At 44.2% G+C, this 22,169-nt stretch overlaps 1 protein-coding gene across 1 annotated transcript in view; it reads left to right on the plus strand.

Moving 5' to 3' along the window:
- LOC126248721 (PDZ domain-containing protein 8) overlaps positions 1-22,169 on the plus strand; it is a 259,346-nt gene that overhangs the window by 141,276 nt on the left and 95,901 nt on the right. Inside the window, exons 6-8 of the mRNA XM_049950028.1 lie at positions 1,198-1,520; positions 14,817-14,928; positions 17,050-17,192. Coding sequence (XP_049805985.1) covers positions 1,198-1,520; positions 14,817-14,928; positions 17,050-17,192 — 578 coding nt within the window. The remainder of the gene's footprint in view (positions 1-1,197; positions 1,521-14,816; positions 14,929-17,049; positions 17,193-22,169) is intronic.

The following is a 22,169-nucleotide window of genomic DNA, read 5'->3' on the forward strand; positions in this document are numbered from 1 at the left end:
CTCTCTCACACACACACACACACACACACACACACACACACACACACACACCAACAAGCTTACAAAGTTATGCTATTTCTGCACATTTGCACTATTTTAGCATATTCATACTATTTCAAATATTTGTTTTTCATTTTGAGATAAATGTCAGAGTAGAAGTAAAATTAACCACTCTAGAATCATATTATAGTAGCCCTGAAACCCCTTTTATCCTCATCAATATCATTATCAGAGAGGGTTTAATAATTTGAAATTTGAGTAGCAGTTATATTGCATCACAATCCAAGGTGTGATCTCTGTAACAATAAGCAAATTATATAGCTATGTTTTGAAAGTTTAGTTTAGTTATATGCAGTAATGCAGTTTTTTTGTGAATGAAAACAGTCTCAGCTGCAAAATTCTTTTTATTAATAACAGTTACATGTTTCACCTTTGTAAGGCATCATCAGATTATGTAAAAATGTAGTAAGAAAAGCTTCATTGATCAGTCACCACTGAAGAGCATTAAATAAGAATGAGAAGCATCTGGATATAACATCTGGTCTTCAAAGGTCTTATCAAATATGTAAAGGACCTCAAGTTTGGTGTACATACTACAGAGCCACATGTCCAACATGTGGATGTAGCGCAGAAAATAACTGGCTAAGCAGCTCTGCCCAGCGCAAGAACAGAACCAACTAGTTAGTTTCGAGTAATGAACTAGTTAGTTCTGTTCTTGTGCTGGTTAGACCTACTTAACAAATGGTTTTCTGCTCTACATCCATATGTTGTACACATGGCTCTGTGCTGTATACATCATGCTGAGCCTGCTCTAGTGCATGTAAGGTCCTTTACATATTTGATAAGACTCTTGATGACCAAATGTTATATCCAGATGCTTATTATTCTCATTTAATGCCCTTCAGTGGCAACTGATGGACAAAACATATCATGCTAAGTTTTTACCTGATGTGATGATGCCTTGCATACCTATAATTTGTTGTGGATTTTACAGTTCTGAAACAGGATGAGACTGTTGGGTGTGTACTGGATTAAGGAGTGTGTGTGATGGATTATTATTAATAGAGTGAACTACTATTATCTGCACTGCTCTAGAGTACTGAGTTTCAAAATCTTGTTTATTATTTCACTTATGAACTAATTTTTCCCTGTTGAAATTACTGACTTTTTTCTCATGTTGGTCTCTCTCTTTGACAGATGCATTCGCTTGGGTGGAGATGGTACGAACCCAAAATTCACACTATGTATCTTTGGAGCTGAGTATTGAACATCGTGGTACACAACCATTAGGATTAATATTTCGACAAGAATTTGTTGCTGACCGTTATCAGGCATGTATCGTGGTGGATACAGTAACATCCATGTCACCAGCTGCTGCTGCAGATGTTAAGCCTGGTGATGTGCTTGTTGCTATTGAGGGAAAAAAAGTAACATCTCTCTCTCAAGTAGCTCGCCTGCTCAAAGCAGCTGGTGAGAAAATAACCCTGAGAGTGGAACGCAGAGTTTGGCTGCAAGATCAGGTAAGCTGTAGAATCCTAAATGTGATGGAGGAAAGAACTCACTGTTTTCTGCTAAGACTGTATTAATACAAAGTCTTATGGCAATATAAATCAGTAGTGTGTTCCAAAGGCTCCAGTCATGTTCCGTGGTTGAATGTTCCTGGGCTTAAATCTGAGTTCTTCTTAGACATTGTCAGATGGCTAGATATTTTTTATTTTCACAGTGTAGCAGTAGCACATGTCAGTAGCATATGTCAATAGCTTGCCCACAAACCACACAAGCCCACATAGAATATTACTATCATAGAGATTTTTGTGCATAACCCCATCACAAGTAGACAAAAATTATCGTCTCAGAGTGGTCAAGTTAAACACAAGTCCCATGAGCTGGCCAACAGGAGTGTATGGGTGGCAGGTCCTTCTGACAGAGTTTCATATAAACAGAAAATTGTGATGAGTAATGCACTATAATGCCTAACAAAATTAACATTTAGTTATCAGTAATCTGAATTTGACTATAGTATGGTAAGTAGTGTGTATTATTGTGTGTTTTAATGGAGGTGGCAGTATTAAGCAGTGTTGCCGCCATTGGATGAGGGGGAAACAGATGTAGGTTTGTCAAGGTGCCCTTTCCGACATCCTCACTCTGGTGACGCAGTTCCACCAGTGCGAAGAGGTAAGCAAATTTAGCAGAGCTCATGTTGCAACCATATATATCTATGAGATTTGCACAGGGTACAGAAATACTACAGGGCCAGTGGGCAGGATGGGCGTGAAACCTGCAGTCCTTGGCACTAGTGCTCTGTCAGAGTCCCAGCCATGGTTGTAAAGAGTGCAGCATAGCTTGGAATGGAGTGTTATTGCTAGACAGGCAGCCTGGCTATAGCTGACCACTGAGACAATGCTGACACTGCAACTGTGCTTCATGGTCACATGGCAAGTGCACAGTATTACTAACCAGTGTAGCAGTGGCTCATGTTTTTGGCTGAATGTTTGAGTGTAATGAAAATGTGGCTTCTTATAAAATGCACAAATGGTTTTCATCTGAATTTTCATAGCCAAACAAAGAATGGGAAATTGGCAAATGGAGTATCAAATTGCCCTGCATGGGGTCCACTTATGCAACAAAGGGTTTAACTGCTTGGAAGTAATCAGGGTAGTTAAGAAGAAATTAAATAGTGATTTGAGGGAAAATTTAGCCAGAAGCTAAGCTGCATCAGTTTCACTGTCATCAGTGTACCCCCACTAGCTCTTCTGACACCAAACTGTAACCAAGTTGGCAGTTTCAGGTAGAGTACTCCCATTGGAGGTTGAGGGAGCAGGAGTAGGATTGTTAGAGTGGCCATTCTGACCACCTCTTCTGGTACATACAGTTTCACTGGTGAGGAGCAGGAGCCAATTCAGCTATGCTCATGGTGTAAACCATATACATTTATTAGATTTTAACACTGCACAGCAATGCTCCAGATCCATGGCCATGGGTGTAAACACCGTAGTGTGGCTCAGAGTGGAGCTTTCATGCTAGACAGACAGCTCAATGTCAGCTGATCACTGAGTCAGTGTTGGCAATGCAGCAGTGCTTCACAGCCACATGGTTGGTGGGTTGATGGTGTCACTAGCCGGCCCATCGCAATATTGCAGTGAATGTGGTGTCATCTTGGGTGCAAACTCTATCGTCTGATGTCTGTCTAGCAGCATCCAGCAACAGTAGTTGCTAAGCAGGTGGTGGCGAGTAGGGTCTCAATTAGCCACTCAGGCTCATTGTATTAGATACAGGACTGTATGGCAGGTGGCCATGTTGGATGATATTGACTAATGCTGATGACTGCACTGGCAAATGGTGATTGAGCAGTGATGCTATCTTAGGTCCCACGGTCGTAGCCCGCCCTACAGTGCTCACTGACTCAGTGCTCTTGCCAGCTGGATGGATGCTGTTTGTACACACCTTGACCCAGCATGTTGTCATGTGGACTCTAGTCACTCCTTCGTAATGCTGAAGTGACATCTCAGATTTCTGTAACAGTCATGGTTGTTGAATTATGGTTCCACTGAAATGCAGGCCCCTGACGGTGTAATGCTGAAGCAGCTGCTAGCAGAAATCTGCGGAGGTTGTGTGATCATCAGGCGATGACTTGAAACAGCTGCCTACTGATGTTACAGAGTGAATATACCAGGAAAAACCTCAAACAGCCATATGACCATATTTGCAGTGTTGTGCAACAGTATTTCCAATGTATTATAATTCTTAAGAATATTACATTGTACACATGCTATAAGAATATTAAGTCACTGTTGCATATTCCTATGAGGTAAATAAGAGAGTGTGGTCCAAAAGGTCAAAAACAGATAATCACGTAATATGAACTTGCTGTATTACACACATCAATGAGAATATTCCCAAAAGTTTAAAACAAGTGTCCATGGCATGAAAGAAAATAATTTTGTTGGAATGGAATTTGTACACCAGAAACTGTTTGTTGTGAAAAAAATCAATTTAGAGGTTATTAAATTAAGAGATATAAAAAAGGGTGCTTTAAATGTTTGTCATTGTACATGACATGCATGAAACATAATAAGTATCTTACCACTTAAAAATAGAAAAAAATGTATGAGTTTTGTATAAGAGATAACAATGAAAAAGAACGTGGATAAAGTAGACTGCATAAACTAACTCTTTATTTGCAAAATACTGTCTACTTCAGCCTTCTGTGGTTTCATTGTTACCTAGTATAGGTGACAAAGATTTTACATAAGTTTAACCCTGGCAGAATTTATTTCTTTCGTGTGAGATTATGTGTGACTGGAAAAAATGTGGCTGGAGGTACATAATAATAAAAAGTGACCTGAATGCAGAAAACCTCTCCCAACTTGCTTTGGTGAAGGAAGTGGCTGTAACCATGTTGTGCACAGAACACTACCAAATGCTGTTCTATCAACTATTCCTAAATGTTTAGAGCTTAAAATATGTGCTTCCTTTTTATGGAAATACCTCCTCCCCTCCTTCACTTCTCTTGGGTAAACATAATTGAATATGTGCCTCAAGACATGTGACTGATACTTTTTCTCAGTATTGGATTGGATGTTTCCTCATCAATTGCAATGTTAAACACTATTTCTTACTAACACTTCTTTTCCTGGATCACACAGTTTTATTTATACAATACAAAACAGTAGATAGCAACATGGAGAAAGCTGGTGGTGGTACTGACTAGGTGGTCTATGAAGCTAAAATATCTGCTTGTTTTATTCCTTGTGTATCATATAATAGGTACGTTTATGATTGGTTTTACTACATAACTGTTCCACATTTTGCTGGAAAATTGTCATTGATTTTTTTGTAATCTTTCGTACATTAGCACAGGAGAATGAGGGAAAATTGTTATTGATATTGGTAAACTTATTTTTTCTAGAACTGGTTTGTGTTGTACAGTATAAGCCTAAGTGTCAATTTGGCCTGTGGAATAGTTTCATTTATGCAGCTTTTGAAATATTCATGTTAAGTTTGTTTCAGCAAAATTGATAAACTGGAATTACATTTGCCCTCAAAAATCATGTGATTGTGAGCCTTTATCAATTACATTTCAACTTTGGAATTATTCTCTTGTGATGGCCATGGTATTTTATTCGTGGAATTAAGCTAGCCACAAAAGAAATTCTTCTGAAGAATACAACCTTTTCAGGCTGCTAGGAATAGTCTTAGTCTGAGAAAACACTTTAAATGTGGCAAATGATTGATAGACATCCTGTGCACTTATTACACTTTCAGTGTACTCTTATAATTGATTTGATATCTATTTTTTAAGATCTTCCACTGAGTCTCCATGTCAGGAAGATCAAAACACAGTTGGCAACAGACTGTGAGTTTACCAAACAAAAGTGACGAGAGCTGGGAATGTTGGCAACAACGTAATGGGCAATTTCTTTGTTTACAAATGGACCCTGTGTCTCAATTATTTTTGCAGAAAATAAGTCAGTAATAACTCCTCCCTCCCCCCCCCCTCTCTCTCTCTGTCTCTCTCTCTCTCTCTCTCTCTCTCTCTCTCTCTCTCTCTCTCTCCCTCTCCCTCTCCCTCTCCCCCTCCACTCCCCCCTCTCCCTCCATCCCTCTACATCCCCCCCTGTGGGTCGGGGGGTTACAATACGCCCAAAGTATTCCTGCCTGTCATAAGAGGTGACTAAAAGGAGTCTCACATGTTTTGGCCTTCATCTGATGGTCCCCTGTAGGGTTTAACCTCAATTTTTCAAAATTTTCCTGAATAATGAGCCAATTGGGGAAGGGCGCCTTACATGGTGTATCATGACCATCGTGCATATAGATCTTTAGACCACTTTCTCATTGTGGCATTGCAGTCTTGCTCAGGGAGGATACCTTCCTGGGTGTGTTTTCCTCCATCCACTATGCAGTGTCATTTTCTGTGCCGATGATGTCTGTGGACTTCTTTGCACCTCATATCCAGCATGGTAGCCAGTCCATTGTGGTGAGACCACCATGTACCATGCTGTTTGTAGCCCCCTGACTACACAGCTACACAGGGATCGCTCTACTGATGCCTGCGCTGTTAACTCCCTATGTATGCCAGGAAGTAGATGCCCATCTCCCTGGGGCATCGGGACTCCTGGCAATGGCCAGCCTGCCAGTTGGCCCTTGCTGAGGCTGGGTGGTGCCCATGGGGAGGGCCCCTGTGTCGGAATGGGTGGTATCAGGGCAGATGACATGCCATGAAGAATAGTACGTCATCTCTTGCTGGTGGTCCACCACCAGCAGTCTCTAAGCAGTCAAAGTCTAGCTTCAATGCTAAGAAATATGACCCCAAATCATTTCCCTCCCTGGCCACACCATGGGAGAAATGCCAGGCTAAGGATGGCAGCAAAGCTTATTCACCTCAGTACCTCGTATGTACGAGAGTTAATGGGGAATCTTTCGTGTCAGTGAAGCTTCAGTTTTTTGTGGAGCATTTAAAGGCCAAGTTTTGGGAGGTAGAGGGCTTGTCCAAAATGTGGTCAGGGTCAGTCTTGATAAAAACATCATCCTCTGCCCAGTCACGGGCATTACTCACCTGTGACAAGTTGGGGGATGTACCTGTTACCATCACACCCCATAAGAGCTTAAATATGGTCCAGGATATTATATTCCACAGGGACCTTCTTTTGAAGTCTGATGATGAGCTGTGCACCTATTTAGAGTGGTGAGGAGTTCATTTTGTCCAGAGCTTCCATCGGGATCTGAGGGATAATCAGGTTGCCACTGGTGCCTTCACCTTGGCCTTTGAGGGTGACACATTACCCGAGAAGATCAAGGTGATAGTCTACCATTGTGATGTCAAGCCATATATCGCTCCCCCAATGTGGTGCTTTAAGAACTGGAAGTTCAGCTATGTGTCTTCCCGCTGTACTTCCACCATCACATGTTGAGATTGTGGACGTCCATCACATCCCAGTACTCCATGTGCCCCACCTCCCGTCTGTGCCATCTGCAGAGACCATCATTCACTTTTCTTGCCAGACTGCAGGATCTTACAGAAAGAGAGGAAAATCATGGAATATAAGATCCTGGACCAACTGACCTACACTGAGGCTAAGCGAAAATATGAGAGGCTACATCCTGTGCGTATGACATCCACTTACACTGCCGCTATGACAACAGTTCTGGCACCTTCCGTTCCACCGCATTCAGTTGGCTCTCAGAGCCATCAGTCTCCACCTGTCCCTTTAATGGTGGGGGGCGTTTCCCTCTCTGTTGCTCCTGCACCACTTACTTTGGGAGCAACAACCCCCCCTCCCCCCTCCCCAACCACATCAGGGACATAAGTCCCCACTTCTCAGCCAGAGAAGCGTACATCTTCTTCAGTTCCTCTAACTAGGAAAGGGTCCCTTGCATCACTCCCTCCCAATGTTCCTACCAGCAGACACCCGCCAGTGGCTGAAGCAGCCACAGGTAGCTGTTCGTAGGGCTTCATGGTCCTCCTCAGTCTCTGAGACTGACTCAGTGAAGTCCTCCCAGCCAGAACAGCCAAAGGTGCAGTGAGAGAAAACCAAAAGGAGGAAGACCCCCAAAAACCCAGACATTGCAGTGGCACCCGTACCACCACTACCTACAAGCTCTGTGTCTGAGGATGAAGTGGAGATTCTGGCATCAGCTGAGACCCTAGATCTCTCTGGACCCTCAGACGCAATGGATGTTGATTGCACAGGTACTCATCTGGTGGCAGCAGGTGACCCTGAGGCAGAGAGAGAGACTCATTGAGTGTTTCGTGCCTTCCCAATCCCACAAGCATGTCACCCTCCAGTGGAATTGCAGCGGTTTTTTCACCACCTGGCTGAGCTCTGGCAACTCTTAAACCTCACACCTGCTTTCTGCATTGTCCTCCAGGAAACCCGGTTCCCGGCAATGCAGACCCCTGCCTTCACAGCTATAGGGGATATTACAAGAACCGCAGCGACTATAATAGAGTGTCAGGTAGAGTTTGCGCCCATGTTCTGAACTCAGTATGCAGTGAACCTGTGCCCCTTCATATCTCTCTTGAAGCTGTGGCTGTCAGGATAAGGACAACACAGGAAATAACTGTCTACAATGTTTATCTTCCTCCAAATGGTGCAGTACCCCTGAATGCTTTGGCTGCACTGATTGATCAATTCCCTACACCTTTCCTACTTTTGGGAGATTTTAACGTTCATAACCCCTTGTGGGGTGGCTCCGTGCTTTGTGGCTGAGGCAGAGATGTTGAAACTTTACTGTCTCAGTTCGACCTCTGCCTCTTAAATACTGCCCCCCCCCCCCCCCCCCCCCGCACACACATGTCACATATTCAGCCATTGATCTCTCGATCTGCAGTCCTGGCCTTGCCCCATCTATCCACAGGAGAGCTCATGACGACCTGTGTGGTAGTGACCACTTCCCCATCTTCTTGTCACTCCCCTGCCATCATGCCCATGGATGCCTACTCAGATGGGCTTTAAACAAGGCAGACTGGGTAGCCTTCACCTCTGCAGTCACTGTTGAATCTCCCCCACATGGTGCCATCGATGTTGTGGTCGAGCAGGTCACTATAACGATTGTTTCTGCAGTGACCAACGCAATCCCTCATTCTTTAGGGATCCCCCGGTGAAAAACAGTCCCTTGGTGGTCGCCAGAAGTCGCTGAGGCATTTACAGAGCATCGACGAGCTCTACAGTGACATAAGTGGCACTCTTCCCTAGAGCACTTACTAGCTTTTAAGCGGCTCCATGCCAGTGCTCACCAGATTATAAATTGACAGAAATGGGAGTGTTGGGAGAGGCACGTGGCGACCATTGGGTGCAGTATGTCACCTTCCCATGTCTGGACGAAATTCAGACGTGTTTTTGGATACCAGACCCCAACAGGTGCCCCTGGTGTCAACATCAATGACATGTTATCCACCTATGCAAACGCACTTGCGAGCACTTTGCAGAACACTATGCTCGAGCCTCTGTGTCAGAGAATTACCCCCTAGGCTTTTGCACCCACAAATGGTGGATGGAACAGAAAGTCCTCTTGTTCACTACATGCCACAGTGAACCCTATAATGCCCCATTTACAGAGTGGGAGCTCCTCAGTGCCCTTGCGCATTGCCCTGACACAGTTCGTGGGCCATATCAGATGCACAGTCAGATGATTAAACATCTTTTGTTCGACTACAAGCGACATCTCCTCGTCATCTTCAACCAGATCTGGTGCAATGGCATCTTTCCATCAGAGTTGTGGGAGAGCACCATCATTCTGGTGCTGAAACCCAGTGAAAACCTGCTTGATGTGGATAACTATCGGCCCATCAGCCTCACCAATGTTCTTTGTAAGCTGCTGGAACATATGGTGTGTCAGCAGTTTGGTTGGGTCCTGGAGTCACACGGTCTATTGGATCAATGTCAGGGCGGCTTCCACCAAGGTCGCTCTACCACTGATAAATAATCTTGTGTCCCTCAAGTCTGCCATCCGAACAGCCTATTCCGGACACCTACGCCTGGTTGTCATCTTTTTTGACTTACGTAAAGCATACGACGCGACCTGGCGACATCATATCCTCACCACATTGTATGAGGGGGCCCCACTCCCGATATTTATCCAAAACTTTCTGTCCCTATGTATCTTCTGTGTCCAATTTGGTGCCTCCCATAGTCCCCCCCCCCCCCCCCCCCATATCCAGAAGAACTGTGTCCCACAGGGCTCTGTATTGACCGTGTGTCTATTTTTAGTGGCTATTAATGGTGTAGCAGCAGCTGTAGAGCTGTCGGTCTCACCTTCTCTGTATGAGGATAACTTCTGCATTTCGTACTGCTCCTCCAATACTGTTGTTGCTGAGCGGTGCCTGCAGGGAGCCATTCACAAGGTGCAGTCATGGGCCCTAGCCCACGGCTTCCGGTTTTCAGCTGTGAAGTCGTACGTCATGCACTTCTGTCGGCATCGTACCATTCATCTGGAAACATAACTTTACCTTAATGATGATCCACTCACTGTAGTGGAGATTTATCGATTCTTAGGACCAGTTTTCAATGCCCGATTGACTTGGTTACCTCATCTTCGTCAACTTAAGCGGAAGTGCTGGCAGCACGTAATGTCCTCCACTGACTGAGCAAGACCAACGGGTGTGCAGATCGCCTCTATGCTGCTGCAACTCTACAGAGCCCTTGTTCAATACCACCTTGACTATGAAAGGCTGGTTTACCGATTGGTGGCACCCTCAGTGTTGCATTTACTTGACCCATTGCACCACTGTGGCATTCGCCTAGCGACAGGACCTTTTTAGAATGAGTCCGGTGACCAGTGTCCTGGTGGAGGCCAGAGTCCCTCCATTGCAGATGCGACGTGCACAACTGTTCGCCAGTTACGTTGCACACATTCGTAGTTCTCCTGAGCATTCGAATTGCCGTCTCCTTTTCGCCAGCCACGGCAGTCCCATCTCCCGCATTGGTGCCCCAGGTCAGGGCTAACGATTGCATCTTGCATGCGATCCCTCCTGTCTGAACTGGAGTCCTTCCCTTTACCATTTCTACTTGAAGTCCATTCATGTACACCTCCATGTTGTGCACCTCACCTGAAGCTTCATCTGGACCTTTTGCATGGACCTAAGAACTCTGTTAACCAAACGGCTCTCTGCTGTCACTTCCCCTCTATCCTTGATATTTTCCGGGGCTCTGAAGTTGTTTACACCAATGGCTCGATGGCTGATGGTAATGTTGCCTTTGCCTATGTCCGCAGAGGCCATATTGAACAGCATTCCTTTCCTGCTGGCTACAGTGTATTCACTGCAGAGCTTGTGGCCATATCTTGTGCACTTCAGTACACTCGTTCCTGTTCTGGTAAGTCATTTCTTCTCTGTTCTGACCCCGTGAGGAGCTTACAAGCTATCAACAAGTGCTACCCTCACCATCCTTTGGTAGTTACCATCCAGGAGTTCATCTCTGCCCTGGAGTTCAGTGGTGTTTGTGTGGATCCCAGGACACTTCAGAATCCCAGGCAACGAACTTGCTGACAGGCTGGCCAAAGAGGCTACCCAGAAACCGCTTCTGGAGATGGACATCTCTGAAACTGACCTGCGTTCTGTGTTACGCCACAAGGTTTTTCGGCTTTGGGAGACGGAATGGCATAACAGTACACACAACATACTGCATGTCATTAAGGAGGCTTCGAATGTGTGGAAGTCTTCCCTGCAGGCTTTTCGCAGGGAATCAGTTGTCCTTTGTTGGCTCCACATTGGCCATACGTGGCTAACACATGGTCACCTCCTCCGTCGTGATGATCCACCTCAGTGTCACTATGGCTCACAAATGACAGTTGTCCACCTCTTGCTGGACTGCCCACTTTTAGCCACTCTGCGACGGACTTTTAACTTTCGCAGCACCCTTCCTTTGGTGTTGGGCGGCAATGCCTCAACAGCAGCTTTAGTTTTATGTTTTATTCATGATTGTGGGTTTTATCATTTGATCTAAAATTTAGCACATGTCCTTTGTCCCTCTGTGCCCTCCACTCTAGTGCTTTTAGGATAGGGGTTTTAATGTGTTGCAGAGTGGCTGGCTTCTCCTTTTTGTTCTCATTGTCAGGCAGCCATGGTAATCTGCTTTCTTGTTTTAATCTCTTCTACCTCTTTCTTGCGTCTGTGTGGTTTTCTTGTCCAATTTTGTTCATTTTAGTGTTTGTTGCCCTTTTCTTATTCCTGTGGTTTTTTGCTTTCTTCCAGTTGTGGTTTGTATCTCCTGATTGTTTTACTCCCACCCTTGTAGAATTAATTTAAGTGGCATGAGGGACCAATGACCTAGCAATTTGGTCCCTCCCCCCTCTTTCAAACAAACCCACCACCTCTCTCTATGCCTTCCTGTACTTCCCAGAAGAACCTGTAGCTTACCAAATGCAAATTGTTGTCAACTAATGTTCTAGCAACTTGAATATTTGACTACTTACTGGGTGGCTAAAACACTAAGTCTCAAATTGAGACAATTTTATATGCATTATTATACCAAGACATGATTCAATATGGTGTATTTTGCTTTTCATTGAGGGTGGGGGTAAAACCATCTGCCAGCTTTGGCTTTAATTGGAAAAGTGTGTGTGCCTGCCCAGAAAGTATTCCTAAACATATTCTGGAGCCTTTAATCTGTGGATGGTGTATACATTAGTTCATTCAACCCAAGGAAGAGATTTTTGAGAAGATGTGAAGATAGTTTTATGTAAAACATGAAATATGCAGTACTTTCTCAAAAATTTTCAATGTGATCCTTGTATAGCTTGCTACATATGCTACACACAGCACATATTGAGTGAATATTACAAAATTGTAATTGCAACATTGTAATGAAAAGGGTGGTTGCTACTCCTCATACAGCAGAGATGCTGTTGCAGAAAGGCACAACAAAAAGACTGTCACACAGTTAGCTTTCGACCAGCGAGGCATTTTGCAAAATTAAACACACACACACACGGCCACAGGCTTAGACAGAGAGTGACGGTGTGGTGTTTGTGACAGTACTGGAGTAAGTGGTGGTGGGAGGATGTACAGGACAGGTCTTGCATCTAGGTCTATTACAGGGATATGAGCCATGTGGCAAAGGGTTGGGAGCAGGGATTGTGTAGGGATGGATGAGGATATCGTGTAGGTTTGGTGGGCAGCAGAACACCAGTGTGGCAGGAGTAGGAAGGATAGTGGGCATGACATTTCTCATTTCAGGGCGTGACAAGAGGTAGTTGAAACCATGGTGGAGAATTTAATTCAGTTGCTCCAGTCCTGGGTGGCACTGAGTCATGAGGGAAACGCTCCTCTGTGGCTGGATGGTGGGGTTTGGGATGTGTTGGGTGTCTGAAAAGATAAGGCATGAGAGATCAGTTTTTGTGCAATGTTGGGAGGGTAATTACGATCTGTAAAGGCTTCAGCGAGATCCTCGGTATATTTTGAGAGGGAAAACTCAACACTACAGATGGCGAGGCTGTATGGAAGACATGTCCTGTACATCCTCCCTCCACCACCTACTGCAGTATAGTCACAAACATCACCTATCCCATCAAAGGCAGAGCTACCTGTGAAACCAGTAATATGATCTACATGCAAAGCTGCAACCATCGTGCTGCATTCTACGTGGGTATGGCAACCAACAACTTGTCTGTCTGCATGAATGACCACTGACAAACTGTGGCCAAGAAACAACTGGACCCCTGATTGCTGAGTACACCACCTAAAACGATGTCCTTCATTTCAATGAGCGCTTCACAGCCAGTGCCATATGGATCCTTCCAGCCAATACCAGCTTCCCTGAATTACGCAGGTGAGGACTCACCCTGCAATATATCCTATGTTCCTGTAACCCTCCTGGTCTCAACCTTCATTAGTCATGTCCTTACCCGTCAAGCCCCTTCCCTGTTCCCATCCCAGCACTACACAGCCCTCTAATCCACCAACTCACCCAGTCTTTTTACTTCCCTCCTTTTCCACTAACCCCCCCCCCCCAAGTCTGTTTTCTTCTCTTATTTTCCACTAACCCCCCCCCCCCCCCTTTCTCCTCCACCCTCTGTCCAACCTCCCAACTGCACCTAGCTGCCCCACTCTCCACTGCATCCCTGCACACCCCCAGCAGCACTTTACAGTCCCCCACCCTCACCCTGCTGTCCGTCCCTCTCCCTGCCCCAGCCTCCTCCTTGTGTGTGTGTGTTTGTGTGTGTGTGTGTGTGTGTGTGTGTGTGTGTGTGTAATTTTGAGAAAGACCCTGTTGGCCAATAGCTAACTGTGTGACAGTCTTTTTGTTGGGCCTTTGACTCAGTGTCTCCATTGTATGGTGAGTATCAACTATCCTTTTCATTATACAGTGTGATTCAAAAAGAATACCACAACTTTAGGAATTTAAAACTCTGCAACGACAAAAGGCAGAGCTAAGCACTATCTGTCGGCGAATTAAGGGAGCTATAAAGTTTCATTTAGCTGTACATTTGTTCGCTTGAGGCGCTGTTGACTAGGCGTCAGCGTCAGTTGATGCTAAGATGGCGACCACTCAACAGAAAGCTTTTTGTTATTGAGTACGGCAGAAGTGAATCTACGACAGTTGTTCAGCGTGCATTTCGAACGAAGTATGGTGTTAAACCTCCTGATAGGTGGTGTATTAAACGTTGGTATAAACAGTTTACAGAGAATGGGTGTTTGTGCAAAGGGAAAAGTTCTGGACGGCCGAGAACGAGTGATGAAAATGTAGCACGCATCCAGCAAGCATTTGTTCGCAGCCCAGGAAAATCGACTCACAGAGCTAGCAGAGAGCTGCAAATTCCACAATCAACTGTATGGAGAGTCCTACGAAAAAGGTTAGTTATGAAACCTTATCGTCTGAAATTGGTTCAAGCACTGTCTGCAGCTGATAAGATTAAAAGAATCGATTTCTGTGATTTTATCCTTGCTCAAATGGAAACAGATGAATCTTTCGTTTCAAAAATTGGATATGGTGTTTCGGCCACCTCTCCCAGCCACTATTGATGATTTGAAACGAGAAATAACAGCAGCTATCCAAACTGTTACGCCTGATATGCTACAGAGAGTGTGGAACGAGTTGGAGTATCGGGTTGATATTGCTCGTGTGTCTGGAGGGGGCCATATTGAACATCTCTGAACTTGTTTTTGAGTGAAAAAAAAACCTTTTTAAATACTCTTTGTAATGATGTACAACAGAAGGTTATATTATGTTTCTTTCATTAAATACACATTTTTAAAGTTGTGGTATTCTTTTTGAATCACCCTGTATTGTTGCATTCCATCCTTGATATTACAAAATTGTGTGATGTACTCTGCCCTGAAAGATGATTTTGGCCTTGAAAAAGTTTTTACTCTGCAGGAACTGGATACATTAAAACTTCCAGACCAGCGCAAGAACAGTGAAGGTCTGCGTCATCGGAAGCTGTCTGAGCAGAGTGATAGCAGTGTGTCAAATCCTGCTTCGGTACCAGGTTTGCTATCTGTCTACTACTAACGTAATTTTTTAAACAACTGCACATTTCTGTATGTAACATGATTCAGATGTTCCCTTCTGCCAAATTCCCACTTTTGAATACAAAGGAATGAATATCTTTTTCTGTGGTATATGCTACAGTACAGTTTGTGAAATAACAGCCACAAATAAAATCATTTAAAGATGTATAAATCGGCTGCATACCAAACTAACATGCAGCATCTGTTCCTCGATGAGAAATTGAAAGGAAAGGAATATTGTTTATTTTTTTTCCTCTGGAATAGTGAGTTTGGGCTACTGATAGTGTTACAGACTGGAGTAGGAGGTAATATGTACTTTGTATCATGTCTGACAGGTCTAATGATGGGGTCGTACTGAAAGCATAATGGTATGAAGAATAATAAAAAAAAAAGTTAGTGAGCAAGTATTACTATTAATCATAGGAAGAAAAGGGGAAGATGAAAGCAGAATGAGAGAGAGAGAGAGAGAGAGAGAGAGAGAGAGAGAGAGAGAGAGAGGTGGTGGTGGGGGGGGGGGGGGGGGGGGAGAGAACTTGGGATGTACTGAGATGTAGCAAAGTTAGAACTAATGGTGCATCATGGCAGCTAGATGATAGTGTAGCAAATACACCATTGAGTCCAGTCTTGCTGCATACAGAACTTATACAGTGGCCAGCAGAATGATATGTGGAACCATGGCCAGCTACACTAGCAGTCATGGGTTTAGCTGTCGAGGTCCAGTTCCATGCTCTCTGGCAGCCTCTCTCAGATGCAGGGCTGAGATACCAGATTTACAAAATCTTATTTGGACTGGATGCATTTTGCCTTTATCTAAAACATCTTCAGTGGCCAGTTTTTTGGCTCCTACATTATTTCTGTGCATTGTTCTGTTCCCAGGCACTGGATTATTAGCACAGTGCATTGCATTGACACACAATTTTTTTTTTCATTTTCATGTTATTTTCTATCCACATTTACCTCATGTCCTCAAAAGTACATGAGTTGAACGTGGATAGATAATAACATGAAAGCACTCCATCTACAAGCCACAAGTGGCCCATCGGGACCATCCAGCCGCCGTGTCATCCTCAGCTGAGGATGCCGATAGGAGGGGCGTGTGGTCAGCACACCGCTCTCCCGATTGTTATGATAGTTTTCTGTGACTGGAGCTGCTACTATTCAGTCGAGTAGCTCCTCAGTTGGCATCACAAGGCTGAGTGCACCCCAAAAAATGGCAACAGTGCATGGCAGCCCGGATGGTCACCCATCCAGATAATAACATGAAGACAAGAAAATATTGTTGTTAGTGCAATGCAGTGTACTAATAATCCAATGCTTGTGTGTAGAAAAACATGTGGAAATACTGTAGGAGCTAAAAAACTCATCACTGAATATGGTTTATATAAAAGCAAAACATGTCTGGTCCTAATAAGACTTTATAATAGTCATAAAAAGACAGAATAACTCATATATTACTTGCAATAATTTTGCATATGCTGTAGCTTTGGCACATTGTTAGATGCACTTCAATGATACCAATCTAAACAGAATGCAGGACTGAAATCAGATTAAACAAAATGCAGCATATTAAAAGACAGCATAAACTGAGAGAGAAAGATTTGTTTTCTTGTCCAGCATGTGGAGTGTCTTGATGGGCTAAACTGGTTATGCTTTAAAAAAAGTGCAAGTGGTGCTGACATTTTATGGAAAATAAAGAGATTTATTAAAAGAGAAGTAACACCCAAACCAAAAGAGATTTATTGCAGAGGTTACAGCACTTTGAAAAAGTTTGATAGAAATGTTCAGATATAATTTTGAACAGGGTAATTATATTTCTAACTGCATCAGTAAACTAGCAGAATGTACAGCTATCACTGTCACTTATGTTAGAAACTGCCAGCTTTAGTGTGAATACTTTCAAACAGATCACTATGTACAAAATAAGTCTGAGACAAAGAAACATGTGGAGAATTTCCTTGGACACTGGAAATAATGACAAGCTCCTTATAAAATAAAATTTAAAAGATCTATTATTGTGAAGGAGATTTTTTGTACATTGTATAATTTTCATAACTATTATTTGAGAAAAAATAGTATTCTTATTATTTTATAATTTGCAGGTTCGCCTGCAAAGACAACAGATTATTCCAGACAGCCAAGTCCCGTACATGGTCAGAAGTTACTTCTGGATTCTATTATGGATGGAGGAACATCTGTTGATTCATTGCAGATACATAAGACAAGAGAACTACCCTTCAGCAAGGTAAATACATGGATGGTGCTTACAAGGAAAGTACTCAGTTATGGCAGTGCAGAAAATTTCTTGAGGATAAAATGATATTGCATGGAAAATTTATTTGTGGAATATTTGGAAAGGATTCTCCAGTACTGGGCTCCATGGAAGTTGAATATCCATCTGAAGAATGGACCCAGATGGCTGGTAGAGGACATAGTATTGCTGCAGTGCTGCGCTCGCATAGTGAACGCGCCACCCATTTCCCAACATGAATATGCTGACCAATAGTGTTCCTCATGGGCAGTATAAAAATGTCAGCCCAGCAAGTAGTCTGTCAGTTCTGTACTCACATCTGATATTCTTGTTATTGTCATTGCTGTACTACGAACTTTTTGAGAACAACCTCAGTTGTGACTTGTTTCTTCTCTGTGGCCACATATTAGTTTGTGTTTCTCTATGTTCTTGACCGCTTGAAATCAATGTGTCAAAGGTTCTCACTTTGCACCATGTTATTGAATAGGTGGCTTTGGGTGTGTCGTGGTCTGTGTCTTGTCAGCTGTCGATCAGCAATGTTTGGCTTGACTGCCATTTGGTGTCATGTTCTCTTCACAGGTAGGCCTTGTGCCTTGCAGCTTCACCTGTTTCTCTTGTGGGTTCTGACATGTCCTCTGATATGCAGCTACAACTGGATATACCATTGGTGATGAGGACAAAGGAAATTGTTTTCTGTTGCAGCAGCAGCAGCAGCAGCTGCTACTGATAGAGTTGTTTACAAAAGTCACCTCAGCTTCAGGTGGACAAACTCTGAGAGCCTGAGTCACTTTGCTCCAGGCCACAGTCCCCCCCCCCCTCCCCCCCCTCCCCCCCTCCCCCCCTCCCACACACACAGTTGATGCCCCCACCATACCATATGTCCTCCACTGTTACCCGCCTTCTAGTGAAGCTACAGATGAATGGGACACTTATTTGCATCAACTGATGCAACATTTTATGGTGATTCGAGTCACGGATGATTCATTACAGTGATCATTATTTCTATAGTGGGCATCGCCAGACACATTTCTTCTGCTTCAAAAATTAGCACCTCTGTCTGATCCCTTCACACTCTTCTTTCAGGAGATATGCAGTCTGTTGGCTAATTATTATTCCTAGAGATATCATGTAGTTGTCCACATGCTTGAGTTTCCCCAGTACCATAAAGAGTTGAGACAATCATACTGGTCCCGCGTCAATGACGTGCAAGGTCTCATCTGCAAATGCAATTTCACTTGCACCTATCAAGGCTTGCAAGGTTTTGTTCATGGACTCCATGATTTATGATGTCGTAGTTCAGTTTGCACCTGATCAAGAGGTCTGTACAATGGCAGTGAAATTGGATAACCCATTGTTGGAGGACATCATCCGCATCGCACACTCATTCGAAATTGCCCAGGTTGCTAATGAACAATGAAGGGTGAAGCCCCAAGTTGCAGCAGTTAATGTGCCACTACGCATCCCACCCCGTGTCGCAGGTTTCAGACAAACCCCAGGTTGCAGCAGCGCTTTGATTTATCATTGTCCAATATCTCGTAGATGGCCATGGGGCTGCTCCCTTCATGGCCACAGTGATTTTCTGCTCATTCCAAGCAGAATGTCCAGAATGCTGTTGATCCTTTACATGCAGTGGCAAAGAGGGTCATCTCTACTCATTTTATCAAAGCTGTGCAAGTCCCTCTCTGATGAAGTCAATGTTACATCACTTGCAGTCCCTTTCCAGGAGCTGGTAATGTCTGTACTGCATTTGCATCTACACTGACAGAAAAAAAATCATAACACCAAAAAACAATTAATGAAGAGTAATGAAATTTAGGGAATACATTTGTCCATGTAACATATTTAAGCGATTATCATTGCTGTGGAGTTCCATGCCTAGTGCACTTGGTCTGTCAGTACAGGAATGATTAATATTGTTTGTGGATGATGCTGGAGCTGTCATTGTCAATACAGGAACGATTAATATTGTTGTACAGGAATGATTAATATTGTTTGTGGATGATGCTGGAGCTGTCATTGTCAATACCGGAACGATTAATATTGTTTGTGGATGATGCTGGAGCTGTCATTTGATGTCCCATGAGTTTCAGTTGGAGACAGGTCTGGTGATTGAGCAGGCCAAGGCAACACGTCGAAACTCTTAGAGCATATTGGGTTTCAACAGTGGTGTGTGGGTGAGCATTAACCTGTTGGAAAACCCCCTAAATTCTGTTCATGAATGGCAGCACAGCAGGTCGAATTAGCAGACTGATGTACATATTTGCAGTCAGGGTGTGTGGGATAACCATGAGAGTGCTCCTCCTGTCATCCATAAATGCACCTCAGACCATGCAGGTCCAATGTGTCTAGCATGCAGACTGTTTGAATGCAGACCCTCAGCTGGCTTTCTTCAACACACGGCCATCACTGGTACCGAGACAGAACAAGCTTTCATGAGAAAACATTACAGACCTCGACCCTGCCCTCCAGTGAGCTCTTGCTTGACACCAGTGAAGTCGGATTTGGCAGTGGTTTGGGGTCAGTGGAATGCATGCTATAGGACTTTGTGGCAGTTCACTGTGTCACTGTGGTGCCAACTGCTGCTCAGATTGTTGCTGCAGATGCTGTACAATTTGCCAGAGCCATACGCCGAACGTAATGGTCTTCCCTCTTGGTAGTGCAATGTGGTCTTCTTGTGACCTTACATTCTTGTGACTACTGCTGCCAGCAATCATGTTCAGTTGCTACATTGCTGCCAAGTTTTTCTGCAGTAATGCAGAAGGAACATCCAGCTTCTCATTGCCGTACTACCTGACCTCGCTCAAACTCAGTGATGTGTTGATAGTTGTTGTATCCTGCCTACTCGTCAAATATAAGGTGCCTAGGAAACCTGCATTCTTGGATCACTAGACAACAATTCAAGCAAATAGTATTAATGGAGTTTTTATTACAGAAAATAACTTTGAGAAATACAGATGTGTTACAAGCAAAGGGTGACAGACAAAATAAGAAATCTCTTCAGTATAGACACTGTTACATAGTAGAAGCGAAATGACTAATCTTGATGCTATTCTTAAACTTGCTCCTGTGGAACTTGGCGAACTGGGCCAAGGCCAGGTGGCACAGCAGTTGTGTCCTCTTCATGTAGAGGGCAATGCCGTTATTTTGTTGTCCTGCAGAGGGGCCGGTCCGCTTGCAATTAGCTGACATCATCTCAGAAACCTCTCTGCTCTAATGTTCCCTCCTGGTGTGTCGGCACTTGGCTTTACACCAGAACATCCCTCACCTCCAAAGTGACAGACCGTCATCATATAAGGAGCTCGACAATGGGAGGGGAGGCGAGGCAGGATCGTGGATGCTGTGCTGGACCGGAGGAAGCTGTAGCTGCAGGAGACATTGTGCATCTGGCCGTACCCCACCATCCGGCCTTCGCTGTGGTGGAAACATCCCCTGAAAAACAACCAGAAGGGTAGGCATCCACCTCCTGAGGCCCACAGCAAGATGTAGTAGGCATTGTCTGCTGCAGTGTGGGTGGCTCCAGCTCCATCGGTAGGACGAGAGGAGGCGGAGAAGACGAAGGCTCCGTCTCTGTGGGGTCATCGTGTGGTGTTGTGCTGACATCTTCTGGTGGCTGCTGTGGCCACACTGTCCATGGGATCCGTGAATCTGGGGGAAGGATCAGCATAGACATGACAGTGGCAAATTTGATTGTGATGTCAGCACTGCAGTCTGTCGGGGCCTGAAATGAGGTACGTGCATGTGCAAAGTCGATGAAGGATCTTGCCTTGTGCACTCCGTCTGCTGCTGCTGCTACTAAAAACCCTGAAAAACATATCATCATGCAGCATGAAGTGATACTTCTGGCCTTACTTTGGTGCCGGATGCTGAGGAGTGTGGAGCAATGTCCACTGGTGATGGCCGTGAAGCAATTCCACTGGCGATGGTCCGTCTCGTGGGTGTGAACGATAGGAGGTGAGAAACAGGTGCGATGCTTGATCCCTGGTGTGTGCAGTGTGAAGTTTGCCCATCTGCTGCTTGAAGGTTCTGACAAAACATTCTACTTTGCCGTTTGAATGTGGATTGAATGGTGCACTAGTTAGATGCTGTATGCCATTGTGTTCACGGAATGTTTCAGATTCATTTGACATGAACTGAGGGCCATTGTCTGACACTATGACTTCAGGCAAACCTTCGAGGCAAAAAATAGATGACAGTACCTGAACTGTGCTACATGACGTTGTTGAGTTCATTGGCACAGCAAAAAGAAACTTTCTGTAAGAGTCTACCACAATCAACCAACAAATGTTCCCAAAAGGTCTCGCAAAGTCTATGTGCACACATTGCCATGGTGATTGCAACTTAGGCCAAGCAGAGAATTTTTGTGGTGGAGCGGACTGATTTTCCGCACGTGCATGACACTGTTACGTCATCTGTTCTATTTGCGTGTCCATACCCTGCCAAGTACAGTGTCGATGCGCTAACTGTTTCATACGAACAATCCCCAGTGTCCTTGGTTAAGTATCTGCAACACTTCTTTTTACAAAGCTGTGGGGATCAACACATGTGACTGTCCACTGTCATTTTGAACAAGAATCACACCTTTCTGTATAGCAAGGCTATGCCGACGTGCAAAGTATCAGCACACTATAGAGTTCTTTATGCTATGCAACGAGCGAGGCCAAGATGTGCAAATGTATTTTTGCAAAATGTTCAAATCAGAATTAGCTTCTGTGGCCTGTGCAATTTTCCTATAGGTCAGAGGAGAGGACTGAAACAATTCAGAATCCTGAGCATTGATGTGACAGCAAGATGGAGCAGAAGCGTGAAAGTCTGTATCAGGGCCAGTCGGAAGACATGAAAGTGTGTCTGCATTACCAAGTTGAGTTGTCTGATTATACAGAATTTTGTACTGGTATTGAGACAACAATAAAGCCCATCTTTGCAATTTTTGGGCAGTTTGTACAGGAAGCGGCTTCATCAGATGAAACAAGG

This window comes from Schistocerca nitens, chromosome 3, assembly GCF_023898315.1.
Source record: "Schistocerca nitens isolate TAMUIC-IGC-003100 chromosome 3, iqSchNite1.1, whole genome shotgun sequence".
NCBI classification, from domain to species: domain Eukaryota; kingdom Metazoa; phylum Arthropoda; class Insecta; order Orthoptera; family Acrididae; genus Schistocerca; species Schistocerca nitens.